The sequence below is a fragment of the Salvia hispanica genome, chromosome 5, assembly GCF_023119035.1.
Source record: "Salvia hispanica cultivar TCC Black 2014 chromosome 5, UniMelb_Shisp_WGS_1.0, whole genome shotgun sequence".
Taxonomy (NCBI): domain Eukaryota; kingdom Viridiplantae; phylum Streptophyta; class Magnoliopsida; order Lamiales; family Lamiaceae; genus Salvia; species Salvia hispanica.
The window spans coordinates 12520130-12537037 of record NC_062969.1 but is presented as its reverse complement, the minus strand read 5'-3'; the positions used below and the strand labels follow the sequence as shown (position 1 = coordinate 12537037).

General features: G+C 37.9%; 3 protein-coding genes and 1 long non-coding RNA gene across 5 annotated transcripts; 2 read left to right on the top strand and 2 right to left on the bottom strand.

Annotated features, from left to right (window-relative positions):
- The first annotated feature begins 4441 nt into the window (after positions 1-4441).
- On the top strand, positions 4442-8590 carry LOC125191384 (probable protein phosphatase 2C 8). Of its 2 annotated transcripts, none has more exons than XM_048088929.1 (10): positions 4442-4720; positions 4877-4985; positions 5117-5153; positions 5242-5286; positions 5701-5753; positions 6433-6594; positions 7220-7303; positions 7781-7870; positions 7991-8038; positions 8283-8590. In XM_048088929.1, exons 1-10 carry the CDS (start codon positions 4449-4451, stop codon positions 8391-8393), a joined length of 1011 nt encoding a protein of 336 aa, XP_047944886.1. In that variant the 5' UTR covers positions 4442-4448; the 3' UTR covers positions 8394-8590. The 2 variants fall into 2 exon arrangements, with proteins under 2 accessions (XP_047944886.1, XP_047944887.1); XM_048088930.1 differs by having other exon boundaries at positions 7991-8063.
- Positions 8591-10656: 2066 nt separating this feature from the next.
- On the bottom strand, positions 10657-12032 carry LOC125188446. Its single transcript, XR_007170735.1, has 2 exons — positions 11995-12032; positions 10657-11898 (listed from the first exon to the last, which is right to left on the bottom strand). It is a non-coding gene; the product is annotated as an uncharacterized LOC125188446 (long non-coding RNA).
- LOC125188444 (WAT1-related protein At3g18200) lies at positions 11172-13106 on the top strand. Its single transcript, XM_048085294.1, has 7 exons — positions 11172-11368; positions 11452-11514; positions 11611-11727; positions 11812-12037; positions 12315-12473; positions 12566-12717; positions 12807-13106. Exons 1-7 carry the CDS (start codon positions 11175-11177, stop codon positions 12970-12972), a joined length of 1077 nt encoding a protein of 358 aa, XP_047941251.1. The 5' UTR covers positions 11172-11174; the 3' UTR covers positions 12973-13106.
- Positions 13107-13356: 250 nt separating this feature from the next.
- LOC125188441 (T-complex protein 1 subunit delta) lies at positions 13357-15320 on the bottom strand. Its single transcript, XM_048085291.1, has one exon. It carries the CDS (start codon positions 15196-15198, stop codon positions 13600-13602), a length of 1599 nt encoding a protein of 532 aa, XP_047941248.1. The 5' UTR covers positions 15199-15320; the 3' UTR covers positions 13357-13599.
- Between the last annotated feature and the right edge of the window lie 1588 nt (positions 15321-16908).

The window sequence follows — 16908 nt, the reverse complement described above, 5'->3', positions numbered from 1 at the left end:
TATCTATCATGTCTTCCACCTTCTTGTCATCTTGTTCCGTTACTGCATTGGCTGACCCCCTTCTCAATATGCTCCGCGGGTTATCATAGGCCTTCTTTGCCTCGATCAATCTTCCCAAGGTTTCTCTGGCTTCACTTGCTTTATTTTTGGTAAAATTTCCCCCGCTTGAGGAATTCATCAAGTCCTTTGACTCAGGGTTTGCACCTTCGTAAAACAGATAGTAAGTCTCCGCTTCAATCATCCTATGATTCGGACAAGCATCCCACAGTCCCCTTAAATCGGGACCAATAAGAGCTCAAAGACTCATCATATTCTTGCTTGCACTCCTGAATCTCCTTCTTCAAGGCATTCGTCTTGTTAGACGGGAAAAAATAATCCAAAAACTCCAGCTTGAAATCCTTCCATGTGTTAATCGAGTCCGGTGAGAGCCTCAACAGCCAAGTATTAGCCTCCCCCTTGAGGGCAAACGGAACTGCACGTAAACGGTAGTCCTCCTCAGTCGCCTCGTTGGGACGCTTTTGAATGCTACACAGCTTACTAAACTCATTCAAGAATTCGTAAGGACATTCGTTCCTTCGTCCAGAGAATGTGGGCAAAACTCCGAGCACATTTGTCTTGATATTAATAGACCTCCGGCGCGGGGTTGAGACTATTGCATGGGCGGGTTCACCGTCAAGATGTGCGGTGAGTGACCCTATCTCCGGATCGGGATCTACTAAATGAGCCATATTTGGGTCTTCCTCCTCCTCAGTCTCGGAATGCTCTGTTTCTGTTGACGACTTCGGGTCTTCTTCTCCTGACGAATTCCACTCCTTCTCACTTTCTGATTCGAACGGAAATGGGTCCGTCGTCCTTAAACCTGACCTGGTGGTGATAGTGGACGTAGACTCTTTGACTTGCCACTTGTATCGGCCGCTCCCTGACCCAGATGAACTAGCCCAACTTCCAGAATGGAAGCCCGTGTTCATAAACTGTCAAGAAAGACAAAATAACATAAATTAAACTATTTGCACCAAATCCTCAAACGCAATAACAATAAACGCCATCACAGCAACGGCGCCATTTGAAGCTCCTGATTTCTTTTTGTTTAGACTGCCTGCACAGTAAGGAATAAAAAGACTCCTAGGTCCAGTGAATCCACTAGATCACAAGGTCTAGGAACTCACGGATCGTTGGAAGATCTCGGTCGTCGGACACACAGAATACCACTTCAAAAACTCTCAACCACGTATACTAAAATTTAGCACATGGAAGTAGGGATCGATCCCACGAGAGACGGATGCGAAATGAACATGCTCAAGGATTCGGAAACTATTTTTGGGTTGGCTGCTGCCACGCATTTTTGGGTTGACGAAACTAAACTAAATTTGGAATTTAAATCTGCTACTCTAACAGCTAGATCTAGGCAAAACGGAAATCATGCATGTAAACTGGAAACCGAGACAATCACTAGATCTAAGATACCATTCTAAATTACCTAGACCTGGGAAATAAACTGACGGTGGGGCCCATGGATGAAAAAGCAGAGTACGGACGAAAAGCTGGAAAAACAACTAACTAAAGTACTAACTAACAGCGACATCATCTTCTTCAAAGCAAATTGCATAAAAACTCAGTAGAAACAGAGATGAAACGTAATCGGAAAACGAAGCAGACTGGATTTAAGCAATTTAGCGAATAACAATTAAAAACTAAATAGATCTACGACTACTAGACGAAGTAAGACAGAAAGGAAATAGAAAACTCAAAATCCATGCACAACTTGAATCCCCTGTTCAGATCCAACCTCGGATGCTAAATCCACTCCGGATCCAAGCATCCGACACAAACCAGGCCAAAAACATACCCATAACTACAGAATCGCCAAACAATCTCCGATCAACAACAACAACACGGATCCACAGCCGAATTCCCCAGATCAAGCACAGAATTATCCAAAACAGAGATTAACATATAACAGCCGAAATAAAACGTCAAACAAAACAGAATCAACGTAGATCAACACAAGATAAACACCATCCTGACAGAAACTAAATGCATAGATGAACCGGTAAATAGCAACAACCAAATTGACTTCCAAACGTGAAGTTCGAACGGAGTAAAGTGCGAAAAACAAAATGTAAGTAGATTGTTTCTTCGCCCTTCGCAAGGACGGTGTTACGACTGACTTTCTCGGAAGATGAAACCCTTAGAACCCTAAACTACCTCAGAACTCCCATTTCCCAAGTGTGTATTTTTGTGTGTGAGCTAAGAGCAAAATTTCATCGATATGCGTGTGGTGCATGCTCCTTTATTTATAGGCGTTGAAGTGGGCCCCAGCGAGGTATAGATAGTCTTTGTTGCCCTCAGCTATTGACTCCCTTCTTCTAGCCATTCTTTCCCCTTCACTTCTGCTCACTTTCCTTCATTTCCTTCGCTAGTCCGTTTCCTCCGGCTTTTCCTGGATCTAGCGATTCCGTCACACACCTGGCTTAAAAACTTTGTTAGACCCAGGTAAAATATAGTGTTTTTCACCACATAACCGATGCATGAAATTAGCCTTATCAGCACCCCCCCTGGTTCCCCACTGCATCCCCCCCGGCGCTCCAGCCATCATCCCCATCAACTGTTGCCAAGAGACGTTAAACCCTGGGTCCATCTGCCCGCCTAACCGGCCCCATCCAGATCCCACGGTACCGTGGGAGTATGAGAGCCGCTCGTCACCGGACTGGACTCGTTGTTGTTGTCCATCGCTCGATGTTGCTCTTGTACAAAAATTTAGAGAGAGAGAAAACTCGTTAAAACAAGTGGTGCAAATGAAAATGAAACTAAAATCGCGTATATATAAGTTTTCAAAAAATTTAAAAAAAAAAACGAAAATGGGCGCTGGCCGATCGGCACGCCACAATGGCGGCCAGCGCACACGAATCGGCTAGCCCACGCCGATTTTCTCGCCGATTCTCGGCTGGCCGGTTGCAATGGTTCGGCTAGCCGACCGGCTAGCGACGCGAATCGGCTAGCCGCTATTGTGGACGCTCTCAACCTCCGTACAAGCCACCCCCAACGTTACTCATTCATTTTATTGGTCTAACATTGTGGACATCTCCAGTGATAGTAGACTAAAATTTGGCCTCTTAGAGCACTCCCAATGGTGCCGGCTAAAAGTCGGCGTTTTTTCGCCGTCTATCGCCGAGTTATCGCCGACCAATGGGAGAGGTCAGCGATAATTCGGCGATTTTTCCTCCCATTTTATCGCCAACCGGCGAAAAATCACCTGATTATCGCCGACCACTGTGGGCGATAATTCGGCGATAAATATATTTTTTTATTTTTTTTATTTAATTTCCCCCCTATAAATACACACCTTCTCTTCATTCTCTCCCCATATAAATACACACCGTCATGGACATACACCAGAAGGAGGCCCATCGAGCACTACAACACGATATGATCGAAGAATTGTGGGCAAATAGAAACCGCGCCCACCGCCCTTGAATTTTTTTACTTTGAATTTTTTTTTCCATTCCTGTACTATTTTTTTTTATTAATTTTCGGCGTTGTAATGTTTACCCGTGTTTAATACAACGAACTTTATTACTATTATTTGTTTTGTCTTATAAATTAAATTAGCTAGCTTTATTATATACAAAAATAAAACAATTAAATTAGTGATGATATAAAAATGAAATGTTGAGTTAGGGAGAAATAAGGGAGAAATAAGGGAGAAACCATTGGAGCAGTTGGCTAAAAGTTGGCTAAAAACTGGGGATAAATTATAGTGCTGATGTGGCAGGAGTTAAGGAGAAATAAGGGAGGTTTGGGAGAAACTGTTGGGAATGCTCTTAGATTCTTCACCTTGTCGACTCTCTCCTTCTCATCTGACAAACTCTTTGAACTCTAACCATTATTACACATTTAACCAGTACAAATATGTGGTTAAGAAGTTGATGGATCGTTGTGATGGGGGAAGGTTCCGAAAAATGGAGGTGTAAAAGTATGTTGTTAAGAAGCTGGATAGATGGTTGCAATGGGGGAAGGTTCCGAAGAATGGAGGTGTTGATGACACAAATGGGATATGTCCAGATAAACCACCGTTCCCACCCGTCATCGTGGATGGTGTCCTCTGCATAGTTTGGGCAATCCATGACTCAAGATCTCAAGATTGGGGTACATCAAGGCTTGAAATCATAAGATTTTGTTGAAAACAAGTGCTTCCTCAAGTGAAACATCTTCTTGGAATAAAATTGTTACTATAATTAATCAAATTCATATTAACACTATTGGATTTTGCCTACTCAAAGGAATTAGTAAGTAAATAATCATACATAAAAACAGTAATAATAATAATAATAATAATAATAATAATAATAATAATAATTAATTAATTAATTAATTAATTAATAATAATAATTAATATAAAGCCAGAAAGAATATTTGTGGCCCCTTTTTCATTCGATTCCATCCCGGAAATGGCGACACCAGAATCCAATTCCGCCGCCGCAATGGCAGCGCTCAAACGCCCCAACGTGCTTAGCGACTCCAACTCCTCACCAGACAACAAAAGGTTGAAACCGGATGAACAATCCGAGTCTCAGAGTACTACCATCGCTGCTTCCAGTACAACCAAGGCTTTATTCGCGTTAGAGGCCGGTGCAGCTGAAGACAAAGGGTTACGCCACTCCATGGAAGATGCCTGGGTTGTACTTGAAGACGCCTCCTCCGATTCCCCGGGAAATTTGAGGTTCCTTGATCATTAATTTTCCATTTCCCCCAATTCCAACTGTTCGTATCTGTTCATGTTATTAATATTCTATTCTATTGTTTAATGCAATTGCTCTTTTGTTTGCTTTGGTCATTTTTGTTTTTTCTTTCTTCTGAATCTCCTTTGCTATAATAGATGTGCGCATTTTGCAATTTATGATGGACATGGAGGCCGGCTAGCTGCAGAGTATGCGCAGAAGCATTTGCACAAGAGTGTGCTTTCAGCAGGCTTACCACGTGAGTTGGTCTGTCTATCTATGCATTCATTTGATTGTTCCAATTTTGAGTTTTCTCCTGATAATACTGGATTTCTGTTCAACCTTTTTGGGTATTTTCTTATTAATAATGCTACTCTCTTGTTCTTGTGAAACTTCAGCTTGATGTTAAGACTGCGAAGAAGGCTATACTAAATGGTATGCCTCTTTTAACTTCTCTTGCTCATTTACCTTTTATAAGTGTGATTCAAGATGTTGATTGATGACATGTTTCTTCTTTGGGTAGGATTTAGGAAGATGGATGAGGCTCTACTTCAGGAAAGTGTTGCAGGTTCCTATATTTTTTGTTTGTTCTTCGTTTCCCTTGCTGCTCCTAAAATGAAAAGTGAATGGCGGAGTCATGCTTATGTTGATGTAAAGCATGTCACTATTTCTATCAGGCTTTTTACTAGTATTTGATAAATTCAAAATTTGAAGGTATGGTGCTTGATGCATTTCAATAGGTTGAATCGCTGGTAAAATGCGAGTTTATCCCTATATTTTTCTTCACTTACAAAATTTTGACCATGGATCCATGGGGTTACACTTATATTTTTCTTCTCTGACAAGATTTCATCATGGATCCAAATGACTTCTCTCATCCATGTAAACCTGACATGCGTGAAATTGTGGATGTAGATATTATTTTTTGTGTTTTGTTTTAGTCAAGTATCTTTATATGCGTTTCACTTTGGCCTGTTGATAGGGGGATGGCAAGATGGTGCCACAGCTGTATGTGTTTGGGTATTGGGACAAACAGTAAGCTTTCCTTCACTAAATATGCTGTGCAATATATGCTAAAACAGTATCAATAGGATAGGATGTAGCTTGAATATGAAGTATTTGGCGTTCTTGGCATTGGTCGATATAGTTAGGAGCTGTTTGTTTGTTTGTGATCCCTTGTGCAACTGGATTGAGCAAGCGAATAAAATTGGAATCAATTATAAATAGAATATGCTAGTGGAGAGAGTTTATTTGAATGTTGTAAGAATCACAGTTCAGCTTGATAATTCATTTTTTGCCTTGTATTCTTGTTCCTTAGCAGTAAGTGCTTTTCATTGAACTCAATGAGGTTTTTTTTTGAATGACTTCCCATTATGGTGCATATAAGAACTATGCATCTAAATTTGGCATTGGACGAAAAGAGGAAGAACAAAATAAATCTATGCATCCAACTTCCATGTTTTTCATTGAATGAGAAGAGGAACAGCAGAATAAATCTTGCGACCAACCATAAGGCATTTTTTAATAATTCTTTAAAAAACTATGTCCATGTATAGGACAGTTTCATGCTAATTTTAGATACATATTAGTTGTGTTGTGATAGTTCAGATGATGAATGTCTACTTTTTTCATTAGAGATAATAGGTGTTGGGAATGCACCATAACTAATTCCCATTATTTTTCTGCTCTGAATCTATAATGATTTTGTTTTTAGGTGTTTGTTGCAAATATTGGTGATGCCAAGGCAGTAGTAGCAAGATCATCTGTTGTAGATGGCTCACAGAGTTGTTTGGACGGATCAAATCCACTAAAGGCTATTGTTTTGACTCGAGAACACAAAGCCATATATCCACAAGAGAGAGCACGGATTCAGAAGGTTTGCTTTGGGTGCTAGGATAAGATTTACTCACCATGATTGTATCATTTTATGTTCTCCCCACCTTTCATAATTAAGTGGTAAATGCCTCCGGATAAAGAGAAGATGTCGTTTCTTTTTAGAGCATTATTGTGTGTTTACTTCTTCAAAACTAAAGCTGGTAATCTCATAGTTCCATGTTATCCAGTCTGGGTCTGACATATATTCATCATTGTTTGCTAAACTTTTCTCCACAAGTGATGGTATGGTAGCCTTTAGATTGTGCTTTTCCCTTTATTGGTGGACTATTTTCTTGTGAATGTTACACAGCTACACAAACACACATAATACACATTACAAGATTTGAAGACCTTTATACTGAGGCAGGCGAACTTGTGTGGTTCACTATTTTATTGGAACTGAACAACTTCTCTGATAGCAGGGATTCTGAAATTATTTGTCCATTTTTAAGTTTCTCCCTATTATTTTTAAGTCCCATTATGCCTCATCGTTGTTCTAAAGTTGTATATGCATATGTTATATAAATTTTAATTTACTGGAATGTTGTGTGGCTGCCTAACTTGTCCTTCCTTGCTCTTTGTACTTGGATGAATAAGTACACTGCTGAATATATTTACATGAATAGGCTGGTGGATCTATCGATTCAAATGGACGATTGCAGGGGCGTCTTGTAGTTTCTAGAGCCTTTGGAGATAGGCAATTCAAGAAGGTTCTGTTTTTATCTTCTTGCTCTTTCCAACATCCTTGGTGTCATGTCATGTTGTCTATAACATGCAACTTAGCATGTCTTTCACTTTTGTGTTTTAATTTTACTTTTCATCTTTATAACTCTGAATGGGGGTAGGAAACTCCATCTGGTAGTCAAGTTACCTAACCTCTTAGGGCTGCCAGGGAGGACATGTATGCCTGCATGTTGTTTGGATGAAAATTGCAACATGTGCCAATTTATATATCGATTAAGAACAAATAAGTAGATGTCCAACATCCTCAGAACATATACGCATTATTCTCATTTCCTTGTCATTTACTTTGTGTGTTGTGTGTTGTGTGTTAGAAGTGTTGGAGGAATAAAATCTACTGTCACAATTCTGGGTTTGTTAATATACTTGAGAGCATTGCATGCATCTTGAAGTTCTAGCATACTTTTTGTTCTTGTCTAAACGGACAAAAATTAAATGGTTTTCAGGTAGGCGTCTCCGCAATTCCTGATGTTCATTCATTTGACCTTACAGAAAGAGACTACTTTATGATTCTTGGCTGTGATGGCTTGTGGGGGGTATATCTCCATCTCTGTGAACTATTTCATGATCTGTATTATTTCACAGAGATCTCAATTACTTTGCCTTAAGTTTTACTGAATATTGACCACATGAATGATTTTTTATCCAACTTCTAGGTCTTTGGAGCAGGCGATGCTGTTGACTTTGTTCATAAGCTGTTAAAGGTTCACTTTGCTTATGCTTTACTGAGTATGTATGAGAATTGGTAGATAAGAATAGTTTACAAAAGCTTTAAGGGGACGTTTTATTATGACTGACTATTTGGAGGTTTAGATGGTCAGCAAAGCTTAAAATGTTCAAAACTTGTTATAGTATGTGATGGATTAGCTTATGGAATATTATGTTTATTTATCTAAACTATCATCCGAAGTAAACACCCCCTAATAGTATACGGATCATCTATGACAGGAAGGTTTATCAGTCACAGCCGTGAGCCGCCGACTCGTCAAAGAGGCTGTCCGGGAACGCTTGTGTAAGGATAACTGCTCTGCAATTGTCATTGTATTCAGACATCCGTAGCGAATCAACTCTATATTGGGCTTCAGTGGCCAGGATCAGTGGAACCTCTCCTTTCTGTTGCTTTTCCAATTTCTGTGTTACTGAGAGTGAGGGCTCTAAGTTTGATGTGCTCAAGATGTCTTTTGGTTAACTATATTCAATTTTGAGATGATTATTGTCTAACTATTTTTGGTTGATAACTCTCAAGTTCTAGGCTTTATGGCTTGTTTTGTTGTTGATTTTCTGTGAAAATGATTTGTTAGGGTATATTCCACTTTATTTTATTTTTTGGTTGTATCAGAGAAAGTGTAGATGGTTGATGGAGCATGTCAATTTTATCACAGGAGAAAAGGTTTAAGACATAACATAAAATAAATCCAAAAAATTTTCAAAAAGAAAAATTAATCTAAAGAACCAACAGTAGCACTAAAATACATAAAATGAAAAAGTGGACCACAAATGACTTTAATAATGTTAATATATGAAAAATTCTCATTTAAATCTGGTAATTTATAAAATACTCAATCTTATCAGAACATACATGCATACATATTTTTAGAATGAAGAAATAAAATGGTCCTTCAGTCAAAATATAACACTTGTGTCAATTACATAGTTATTATTATGTCATGAATTTCACATATTTGCACGAAAGAATTTATTTAAGTTAATTTCTTCATATATAGGTAAAAATAAAAATGTACTATTGGACTAATTTCGGAATGTTGTCACCGATGCATGTATCTCGTTGATAAAATTATTGCAGAACGATAGTTAATTTTTATTTATTTTATCATCATAAAATAATAATGGTAGCGAAGATTATGATTATGAGAATAGTAGTACCATATACGGCACTCATCATTGGTCTCTCAGATTTTATAATATAAGATTCCCAAATGATAAGAGGCACATGCTTCCACTTCAACAAATAATCTTCTTATTCAATTAATTATACATTTATATTAAAACAACACAAATCAGTAGCTAAATCGTAATATTCTCTTTATTATGTTTGTTAATTTCCCATTGCTTTTTCTTTAATCTACTTACCAATGAATGGGAAAATAATTTAGTTAAGTTCGTAGATAATAAATCATGTAGTCGCACAGGCCACGTCAGTCTCTGTCTTGGATGTCTCTTTCACTAGATAAGTTATCTATCCTACTAAACCTGACTGAGACATTGTTTATCTCTCAAAATGTCTTGCACGGATTGTCTCTCACCTCAATCTGGGTTTTGAAGGCATTTCTTGTGAGAGCAGTTGATTTCAAAACGAATGCTATCTCGATTATAAATGTTCTCTTTAGTATTTAAATTCTGGTGATATTTGTACTTTTGGTCGAAGTTTATTATTGTGGTAATAACATGTATGATAATGAAATGAGGAAAAAACGTGATCCAAAAACGTCAATGCGATATCTTCTTTAAAAATACCCTGAAAGTAGTGAAGATATCAGTATATCTCGTAATGCACTGCATATCACATACAATGAAAATCAAGATATAGATTTGCTTCTATTAAAATCCCCATTGGAACTTGAAACATGTGAAGAAGAAAACAATATGCTTATCAACTCCTCCATGATTTTCACTCATTCCTACAGGGTTAATAATTATAGTAGTACTATGTTTTTTTGTTTTTAATAAAAAACACTTAACATAGGTGGGGGGTTTAGGCAGACTCCCACACGTAAATAAGATCAAAACAGGTTTAATGGTATGTTCACATTTTATTAAATGTACCAACTTTAAACATATTCTAAAATATCGGTATACTAAAATCTCAATCTCAATACATAAAACAATTTTGTTAACCAAAAAGAAGAAATAGTTTAACTTTTTGGGTCCCAAATTTTTTTTTCCTTAAAAGTTAGGGATACTTTTTAACACTCCTTCCGTCCGTGAATAGGAGTCTCACTTCTTTCCAGCACAAGTTTTAAAAAAATGTTAAGAAAAGTGGGTAGAAAAAAATGTGAGTGAGATAAGTTAGTGAAATGTGTATGTGAGACCCTAATATCATTTATAGTAGTATAAAATAATTGGAACTCCTATTCATAGGCGGAAAGAGGTTAAAAATTGGAGATATTTTTAAAAATTGAAAAAATAGTTGAATACTAGAACATACTACTACTATTTAACATGTCTTATCTTTTTGTTAATAGGACTATGTTCTACATGTCGAAGTAGTTAAAGAATTTCACCTCAAACTACGACAAGATGAATCAGATATCTGTCATTTATTTAACGAGATGTTTTATGGAGATTGTAGAAATTTTGAGACGTGATGAATTACGCTGAAAGTTTGGAACATAGAACACTATTAAGCCTCAAATAAAATATAATCCCGACTGCAGTTGCTGGACAAATTGAGCTCCCGACAAAGTTGAAATCTTTGCAAAATGATTGATCATAACCATCAATAATTTGCAGACAAACTATTCAAATAAAATAATATCAATAATTTGCAAAAACCCAATATTGATCTTTTTCCCTTCACTACCTGCCCAACATGGGCAACAGACTCTCTGTCTCCCTAACAAATTTCAATTTCAAGTCAACATATCAAATTAGATTTAGATAAACTCAATTATCATTGCAGCTAATACATTGCACTAATAATTCACATACATTTGCTCATAATCATATTCAATCATTATTCTCCAATTTGCTAACCACCATCTTCTCTATCAAATAATACATGCCACACTAAAAAAATTCATGCTTTGCATATTTGTCCATGTATATATATATACATAGACACAGCATAGACAAAGACAACACACAAACACAAACGACGATATGGCACAGGGAATCGTCGTCTCTGAACGAGCTAAGCTCGTGGCATCATTGATAGTTCTGCAGCTATGCTTTGCCGGGTTTCACATAGTCTCGAGAGTTGCTCTCAACATTGGTGTTAGCAAGATTGTATATCCTATTTACAGAAACATTATTGCATTGATATTGGTAGGGCCTTTTGCCTACTTCATGGAAAAGTGAGTTTCTTAAATATTCTAAATGTATAATTATTATCTACACAAAAATGTTCCCTAAATATCTTACACAATCTTATCTACAGGAAGGAGAGAACACCTCTCACATTCTCATTGTTGGCCGAGTTCTTCCTACTTGCATTAGTGGGGTGAGTTCGACTACACATCAACACAAACCACCTCGATTTTTAACTACTTATCTCATCTTCCTATTAACAAAAAAATTGGTGTTTTCTCATTTCCAGAATCACAGCAAACCAGGTGTTCTACATACTAGGTTTGTATTATGCATCACCAACCTTTGTATCAGCACTGCAGAACACAGTACCAGCACTGACCTTTATCATGGCGTCTGTTTTGAGGTAACGACAGAACACAGATTCTAGTAAATTTAAAAGTTACAGATAGGATGAGACTGAGAGCTTAACCTTGTGTGATGGTTTCAGGATTGAGCAAGTGAATGTTGCGAGGATGGATGGTTTAGTGAAAGTTCTAGGGACTTTGGTGAGCATCGGAGGCGCTATGGTTATCACCTTGTACAAAGGGCCACTAATTTTGAATGGAACTAATCCATCAACAGAGGAGAGTTCAAACAAAATGCAAAGCTGGGCATTGGGTTGTATATTTACCTTTTGCCACTGCTTATCCTGGGCTGGATGGATGGTCCTTCAGGTAGAATGATCGAACAATAAAACAAATTCAAATTCAATATCTTATATGTACGTACTTGTAAATTAATAAGTATGTTACTAACAGGCACCACGAGAGGACCTAAATAGCAACGAATACCTAACTGACATTCAAAAGAATACAAAAGAGAATGATGTTCTAATATGAAATCACTATAGGCAGGCACTGTGATGATTCAAAATTCCTAACAAATCAACTGTTGAAAATGTATAATGCATCAATTTAAATGTAATAACTAACTAAGCTTCTTCATATGCAGGCTCCTATAGTGAAGAAGTACCCTGCCAAACTCTCACTTACATCATTCACACTCTTCTTCGGATTGATTCAATTCCTATGCATAGCTGCATTCACAGAAAGGGATCCAACACACTGGAAAATAGTGTCGGGGGAAGAAATTTTTACCATCTTATATGCGGTAAGACTTCACACCACTTTAATTTATTGTCTACATGTTATGATAATCACCACATATATCTCAACTAACTACCAATAATATACATACTGCAGGGCATTATATCATCGGGACTTGTAATAGTTCTACAGACCTGGTGCATTCAAAAGGGAGGTCCAGTGTTCGTGTCCAGCTTCCAGCCAGTTCAAACAGTATTAGTTGCCGGAATGGCGTCCATAGTTCTTGGTGATCAATTATACTCTGGAGGGTATGTCCTCAATTTTAATGTCAAAATATTTCAAGTAAAGGGAAAAAGGTGAATCAAATAACAATCTGACACTTTCCCCACTCTTGCAGAGTCATTGGAGCTACACTAATCATGACTGGCCTCTATCTAGTTTTATGGGGTAAAACAGCAGAAGCAAGATATCAAAGCCAAGACAAGGAAGAGACTCTCACAAAACATCTATTAGATGGTGACAACAGTAGTCAAGAGTGCCCAACAAGAGCTGATATTCCGTAAAAAAAATCTGTCAGCAAATTTAGAGCCTTCACATGCTGAAAGGCTCACAAGTTGTAGGTCATTTTCTGTATAATATCAAAAACAGACTCAGCATAAAAAATATTAACACGTAGATCTTCACTTGACTTGTTCAATTTTCATTGACCTCCACAAATATAAAAATAAGCACCAAGTGGAAGCAGACAACTTAATAATACTCCTATCATGAACTGAAAAAAGACACAATGTGTTGAAAGTTTAAACATCTTTGAGATCTATTATAAGCTGTTACAAGTATGGATCTGAAAAGGCAGTGCTTTTGTTTTCAACAAACAAGAAAAGTAAAGGAAGCCTAGAAAGATATTGCTCAAAAAACAGAATGGATAGCATCCAGCAATCTCATAATAGCAGCAGAAGGGAGAGACTGCAGTAACATAATATCTGCCCATTTTACGAAACCCAAATTGAAAGGCAGTGAAAAAGTACATAACAAATAGGTAACACAATTCACTAGAAAAACTAATGAGTCAACTTGGAAACAGCCAAACAGTCACAAAAATTGAGTAAAACTAACACAAAATATAGCAAAAGATAATAACTGAAAACAAACCCTCCAGCAGCCAATAACTTTAACATATGACCACAGCTCTACCTCACGGTAACTATGTCATCAATCTTCAAGATCATCCGGACACACTCTGAAGCCAAAGAAATTGCACTTGTGCTCACTAGCAGGGGCTGCACTACATTCTCCTCCAAAATGTTGGTGATCTGTCCTTTCCTCACATTGATCCCTGCATTGATTTCACCTTGTGCATGCCTGTTCCTCAGCTCAGTAACAATGGCAATTGGATTCAACCCGGCGTTCTCAGCCAACGTGTAAGGAATCACCTCAAGAGCTTCAGCAAAAGCTTTGATACAATACCCTTCCATTCCCTGGAGTACCTTTGCCCAAGCACCCAGCTGCCTCGAAAGCTCTATCTCAGGTGCTCCACCACCAGCAATAAGAAATTTCTTGTTAACCAAACACCTTATCACACACAAAGCATCGTGCAAACTCCTTTCAGCCTCATCAAGCACCAAATGATTTGAACCACGGACCAGCACACTCGTTGTCCTCCCCATGTCCTTAATTCCCATAATCTTCACAATCTTCCCACCATCTCCCAGTGGCACCTCCTCCACAATATCAGCAAATCCCATCTTCTCAGCACGGAAGTGCTCGATGTTAGAGATTGGCAGGCAGTTCAATGTCTTGGTGATGAACTCAATCTCATCTCTCTCAATGTCTTTAATGACCAGAATCTTAGCCTTAGCCAAGTAATGCAACGACAAGTCCGTGACAGCATCCCTCAAGATACTCTTCTGAATCAACAACACATTGCACCCTGTAGCTTTTATCTTCTTAATCATCCCCAAAATATAATTTCTCTCCTCTTTCAAAATCCTATCCATCTGTGAATAGTCTGACACCACAATGCTCTGCTCTATATCAGTTTTAGGCGGGGAAATCTGAAACTGTATCACACCTATCTTAGCATTCTCCACTCTAGTCGGGCCACCTGCAGCATGACTCACCTTCTTATCAAAAACAAGCCCATTCACCAATTCAGTATCATCAACAGTCCCCCCTAGTTTCTTCACTATCTTAATATCTTTCAAATCAACTAAATCAGGCTTCTCGGGATCCACAACAGAAAGCACAGCATCAACAGCTAAAGGCGCCAAAAGAGTAGAGTACTGAGAGACAACCTTAGAGTTTAGCGACGTAGATGCAGATTTCACGAGCGAATCACGATCCGAGAGCTCCACGGGAACGGCGACAGCAGACAAAATCTCGACAGACTTAATCGAAGTCTTGTGAAGCGAATCGGATATAACGGTGGGGTGAATACCGGAGCTCAATAGAGTAAGCGAGGCTTTGAGGAGCGCGCCGGCAATGACGACGACCGTGGTGGTTCCGTCTCCGGCGACGACGTCCTGAGATTTGGAGAGCTCGACGAGGAACTTGGCGGCGGGCTGGAGGACCTCCATTTTGTTGAGGATCGTGGCGCCGTCGTTGGTGATAATGACCTCTCCCGAAGCGGTGGAGATCATCTTGTCCATTCCCTTGGGACCGAGGCTAGTCCGCACGGCGTTGGCCACCGCCTCCGCCGCCGTGATGTTGGCCATCCGGATGTCGTCTTTGCGCTTGTTGTCAACGAAGGTCTCTGTGGGCTTCGCCTTTGCCACAGCCGCGGATGCCATTGTAAGGGTGTTGAGGGAGAGCGAGATTTGATGCGTAAAACCCTAGAGAGAGAAAGCGCGATGGAGGAGGGTGAGACTGAGAGTGAAAAGGGCTTTCTGGTGAATTGGATATGCGCGCTGTGCGATATATGCAATTCAAAATGGAGTGAAAAGGGATTTTGCTCTCTTTCGAATTTATCAACTAGTACTACTACTACTACTTTTTAATGATAATTTTGCAACTTATATAATAATTATGGAACATCTTTCTAAACTATTGTAAAATAGAGTATAATTTATGTTGAACTCATTTTTATTAATAATAATTAATTATATATTTTATCTCATCTCTGTTTATTTAGTGAATAAAATAAATCACATTATTAGAGTATATCTTTTCTACATACCGTTTCCATTTAGAAATGCTTTAACACCATTAATTTGCCTCTTTGAATATGCTCCAGCCACGAATTCTACTATTCAGCATCATCGAGGATATATAAGCAGTACAAAATTAGAATTAGGGTTGTGTTGATTGTTTGATTTTATTGTTTATTCTTAAACTGATTTACTTGTTGTCACCGTAGTTGAATTATTTGTTGTACTTTGGCCAGTATTTGTGTACGAGGCTCGAGGATCATATTTGGATCATATTTCAGTTGAATTATTTTTTGTACTCTGATCGGTATTTGTGTACGAGGCTCGAGGATCATATTTGGATCATATTCTTCACTGGACTAGCAATTCAATGTCATTCGAAATAATTATCGTTCTCGGTCATAATATTATGAAAAATTATTGTTTCGATATCAACTACACTTGTTGTTACAAGGACATGAAGCAGACGCAGAAGGGGAAGAAGGACATAGAATTTGCTTTTACATGGATTGAGTTTATTTGAGAAGATCGTCATGAACCACCTACTCATATATGTACTACTCAATCGAATCCCAAATTACATTAAATCTTGGATACAAACAATATATTTTCTCGTTTGGCCAATTCTTACTTGATATCACAATCCATTCAACATCACTCACTGGAGTCTAAGTCATACTCCATCCGTTCCATAGTAATGAAAACATTTTTTTTCGGCACGAAGATTAAGAAAAATTGTGTTATGTGAGTAAGTAAACGAAGAATAAAGTGGAAAATGAAAAAGTTGTAGAGATGAAGAGAGAAAAAAGTAAAAGAGAGTAAAGTAGGTCTAGAAAAATGTGTTGACTTTTACTAAAAAGGAAATGACTCTATTACTATGAAACATACCAAAATGACAAAATGACTCTAATACTATGGAACGGGAAGGAGTAGTATATTAGACTATAACATTTTATTCTTTAACAGTATGATGTAAACACAAATGCGATACTATCATCTTCTATGTTTAGCAAATTGAGCTTTAATTTTATTATTTTCTAAAATTATATTATTAATAACATTTTTAATATATTAGAATGTACTCCCTCCATTCCTGAAAGTTTGTCCCATTTCCATTTCTGTCTGTTCCACAAAATTTATCTCATTTCACTTTTTACCATTTTTGGTAGCGGACTGACTTCATATTCCACTAACTCATTTTTATTCACATTTTATTATAAAACTAATATATAAAAGTAGGACTCATATTCCACTAACCTTTTCAACTCACTTTTCATTACATTTCTTTAAAATCCGTGTCGGGTCAAAGTGGGACAATATTTTAGGACAGAGGGAGTAATTAAATATATTAAA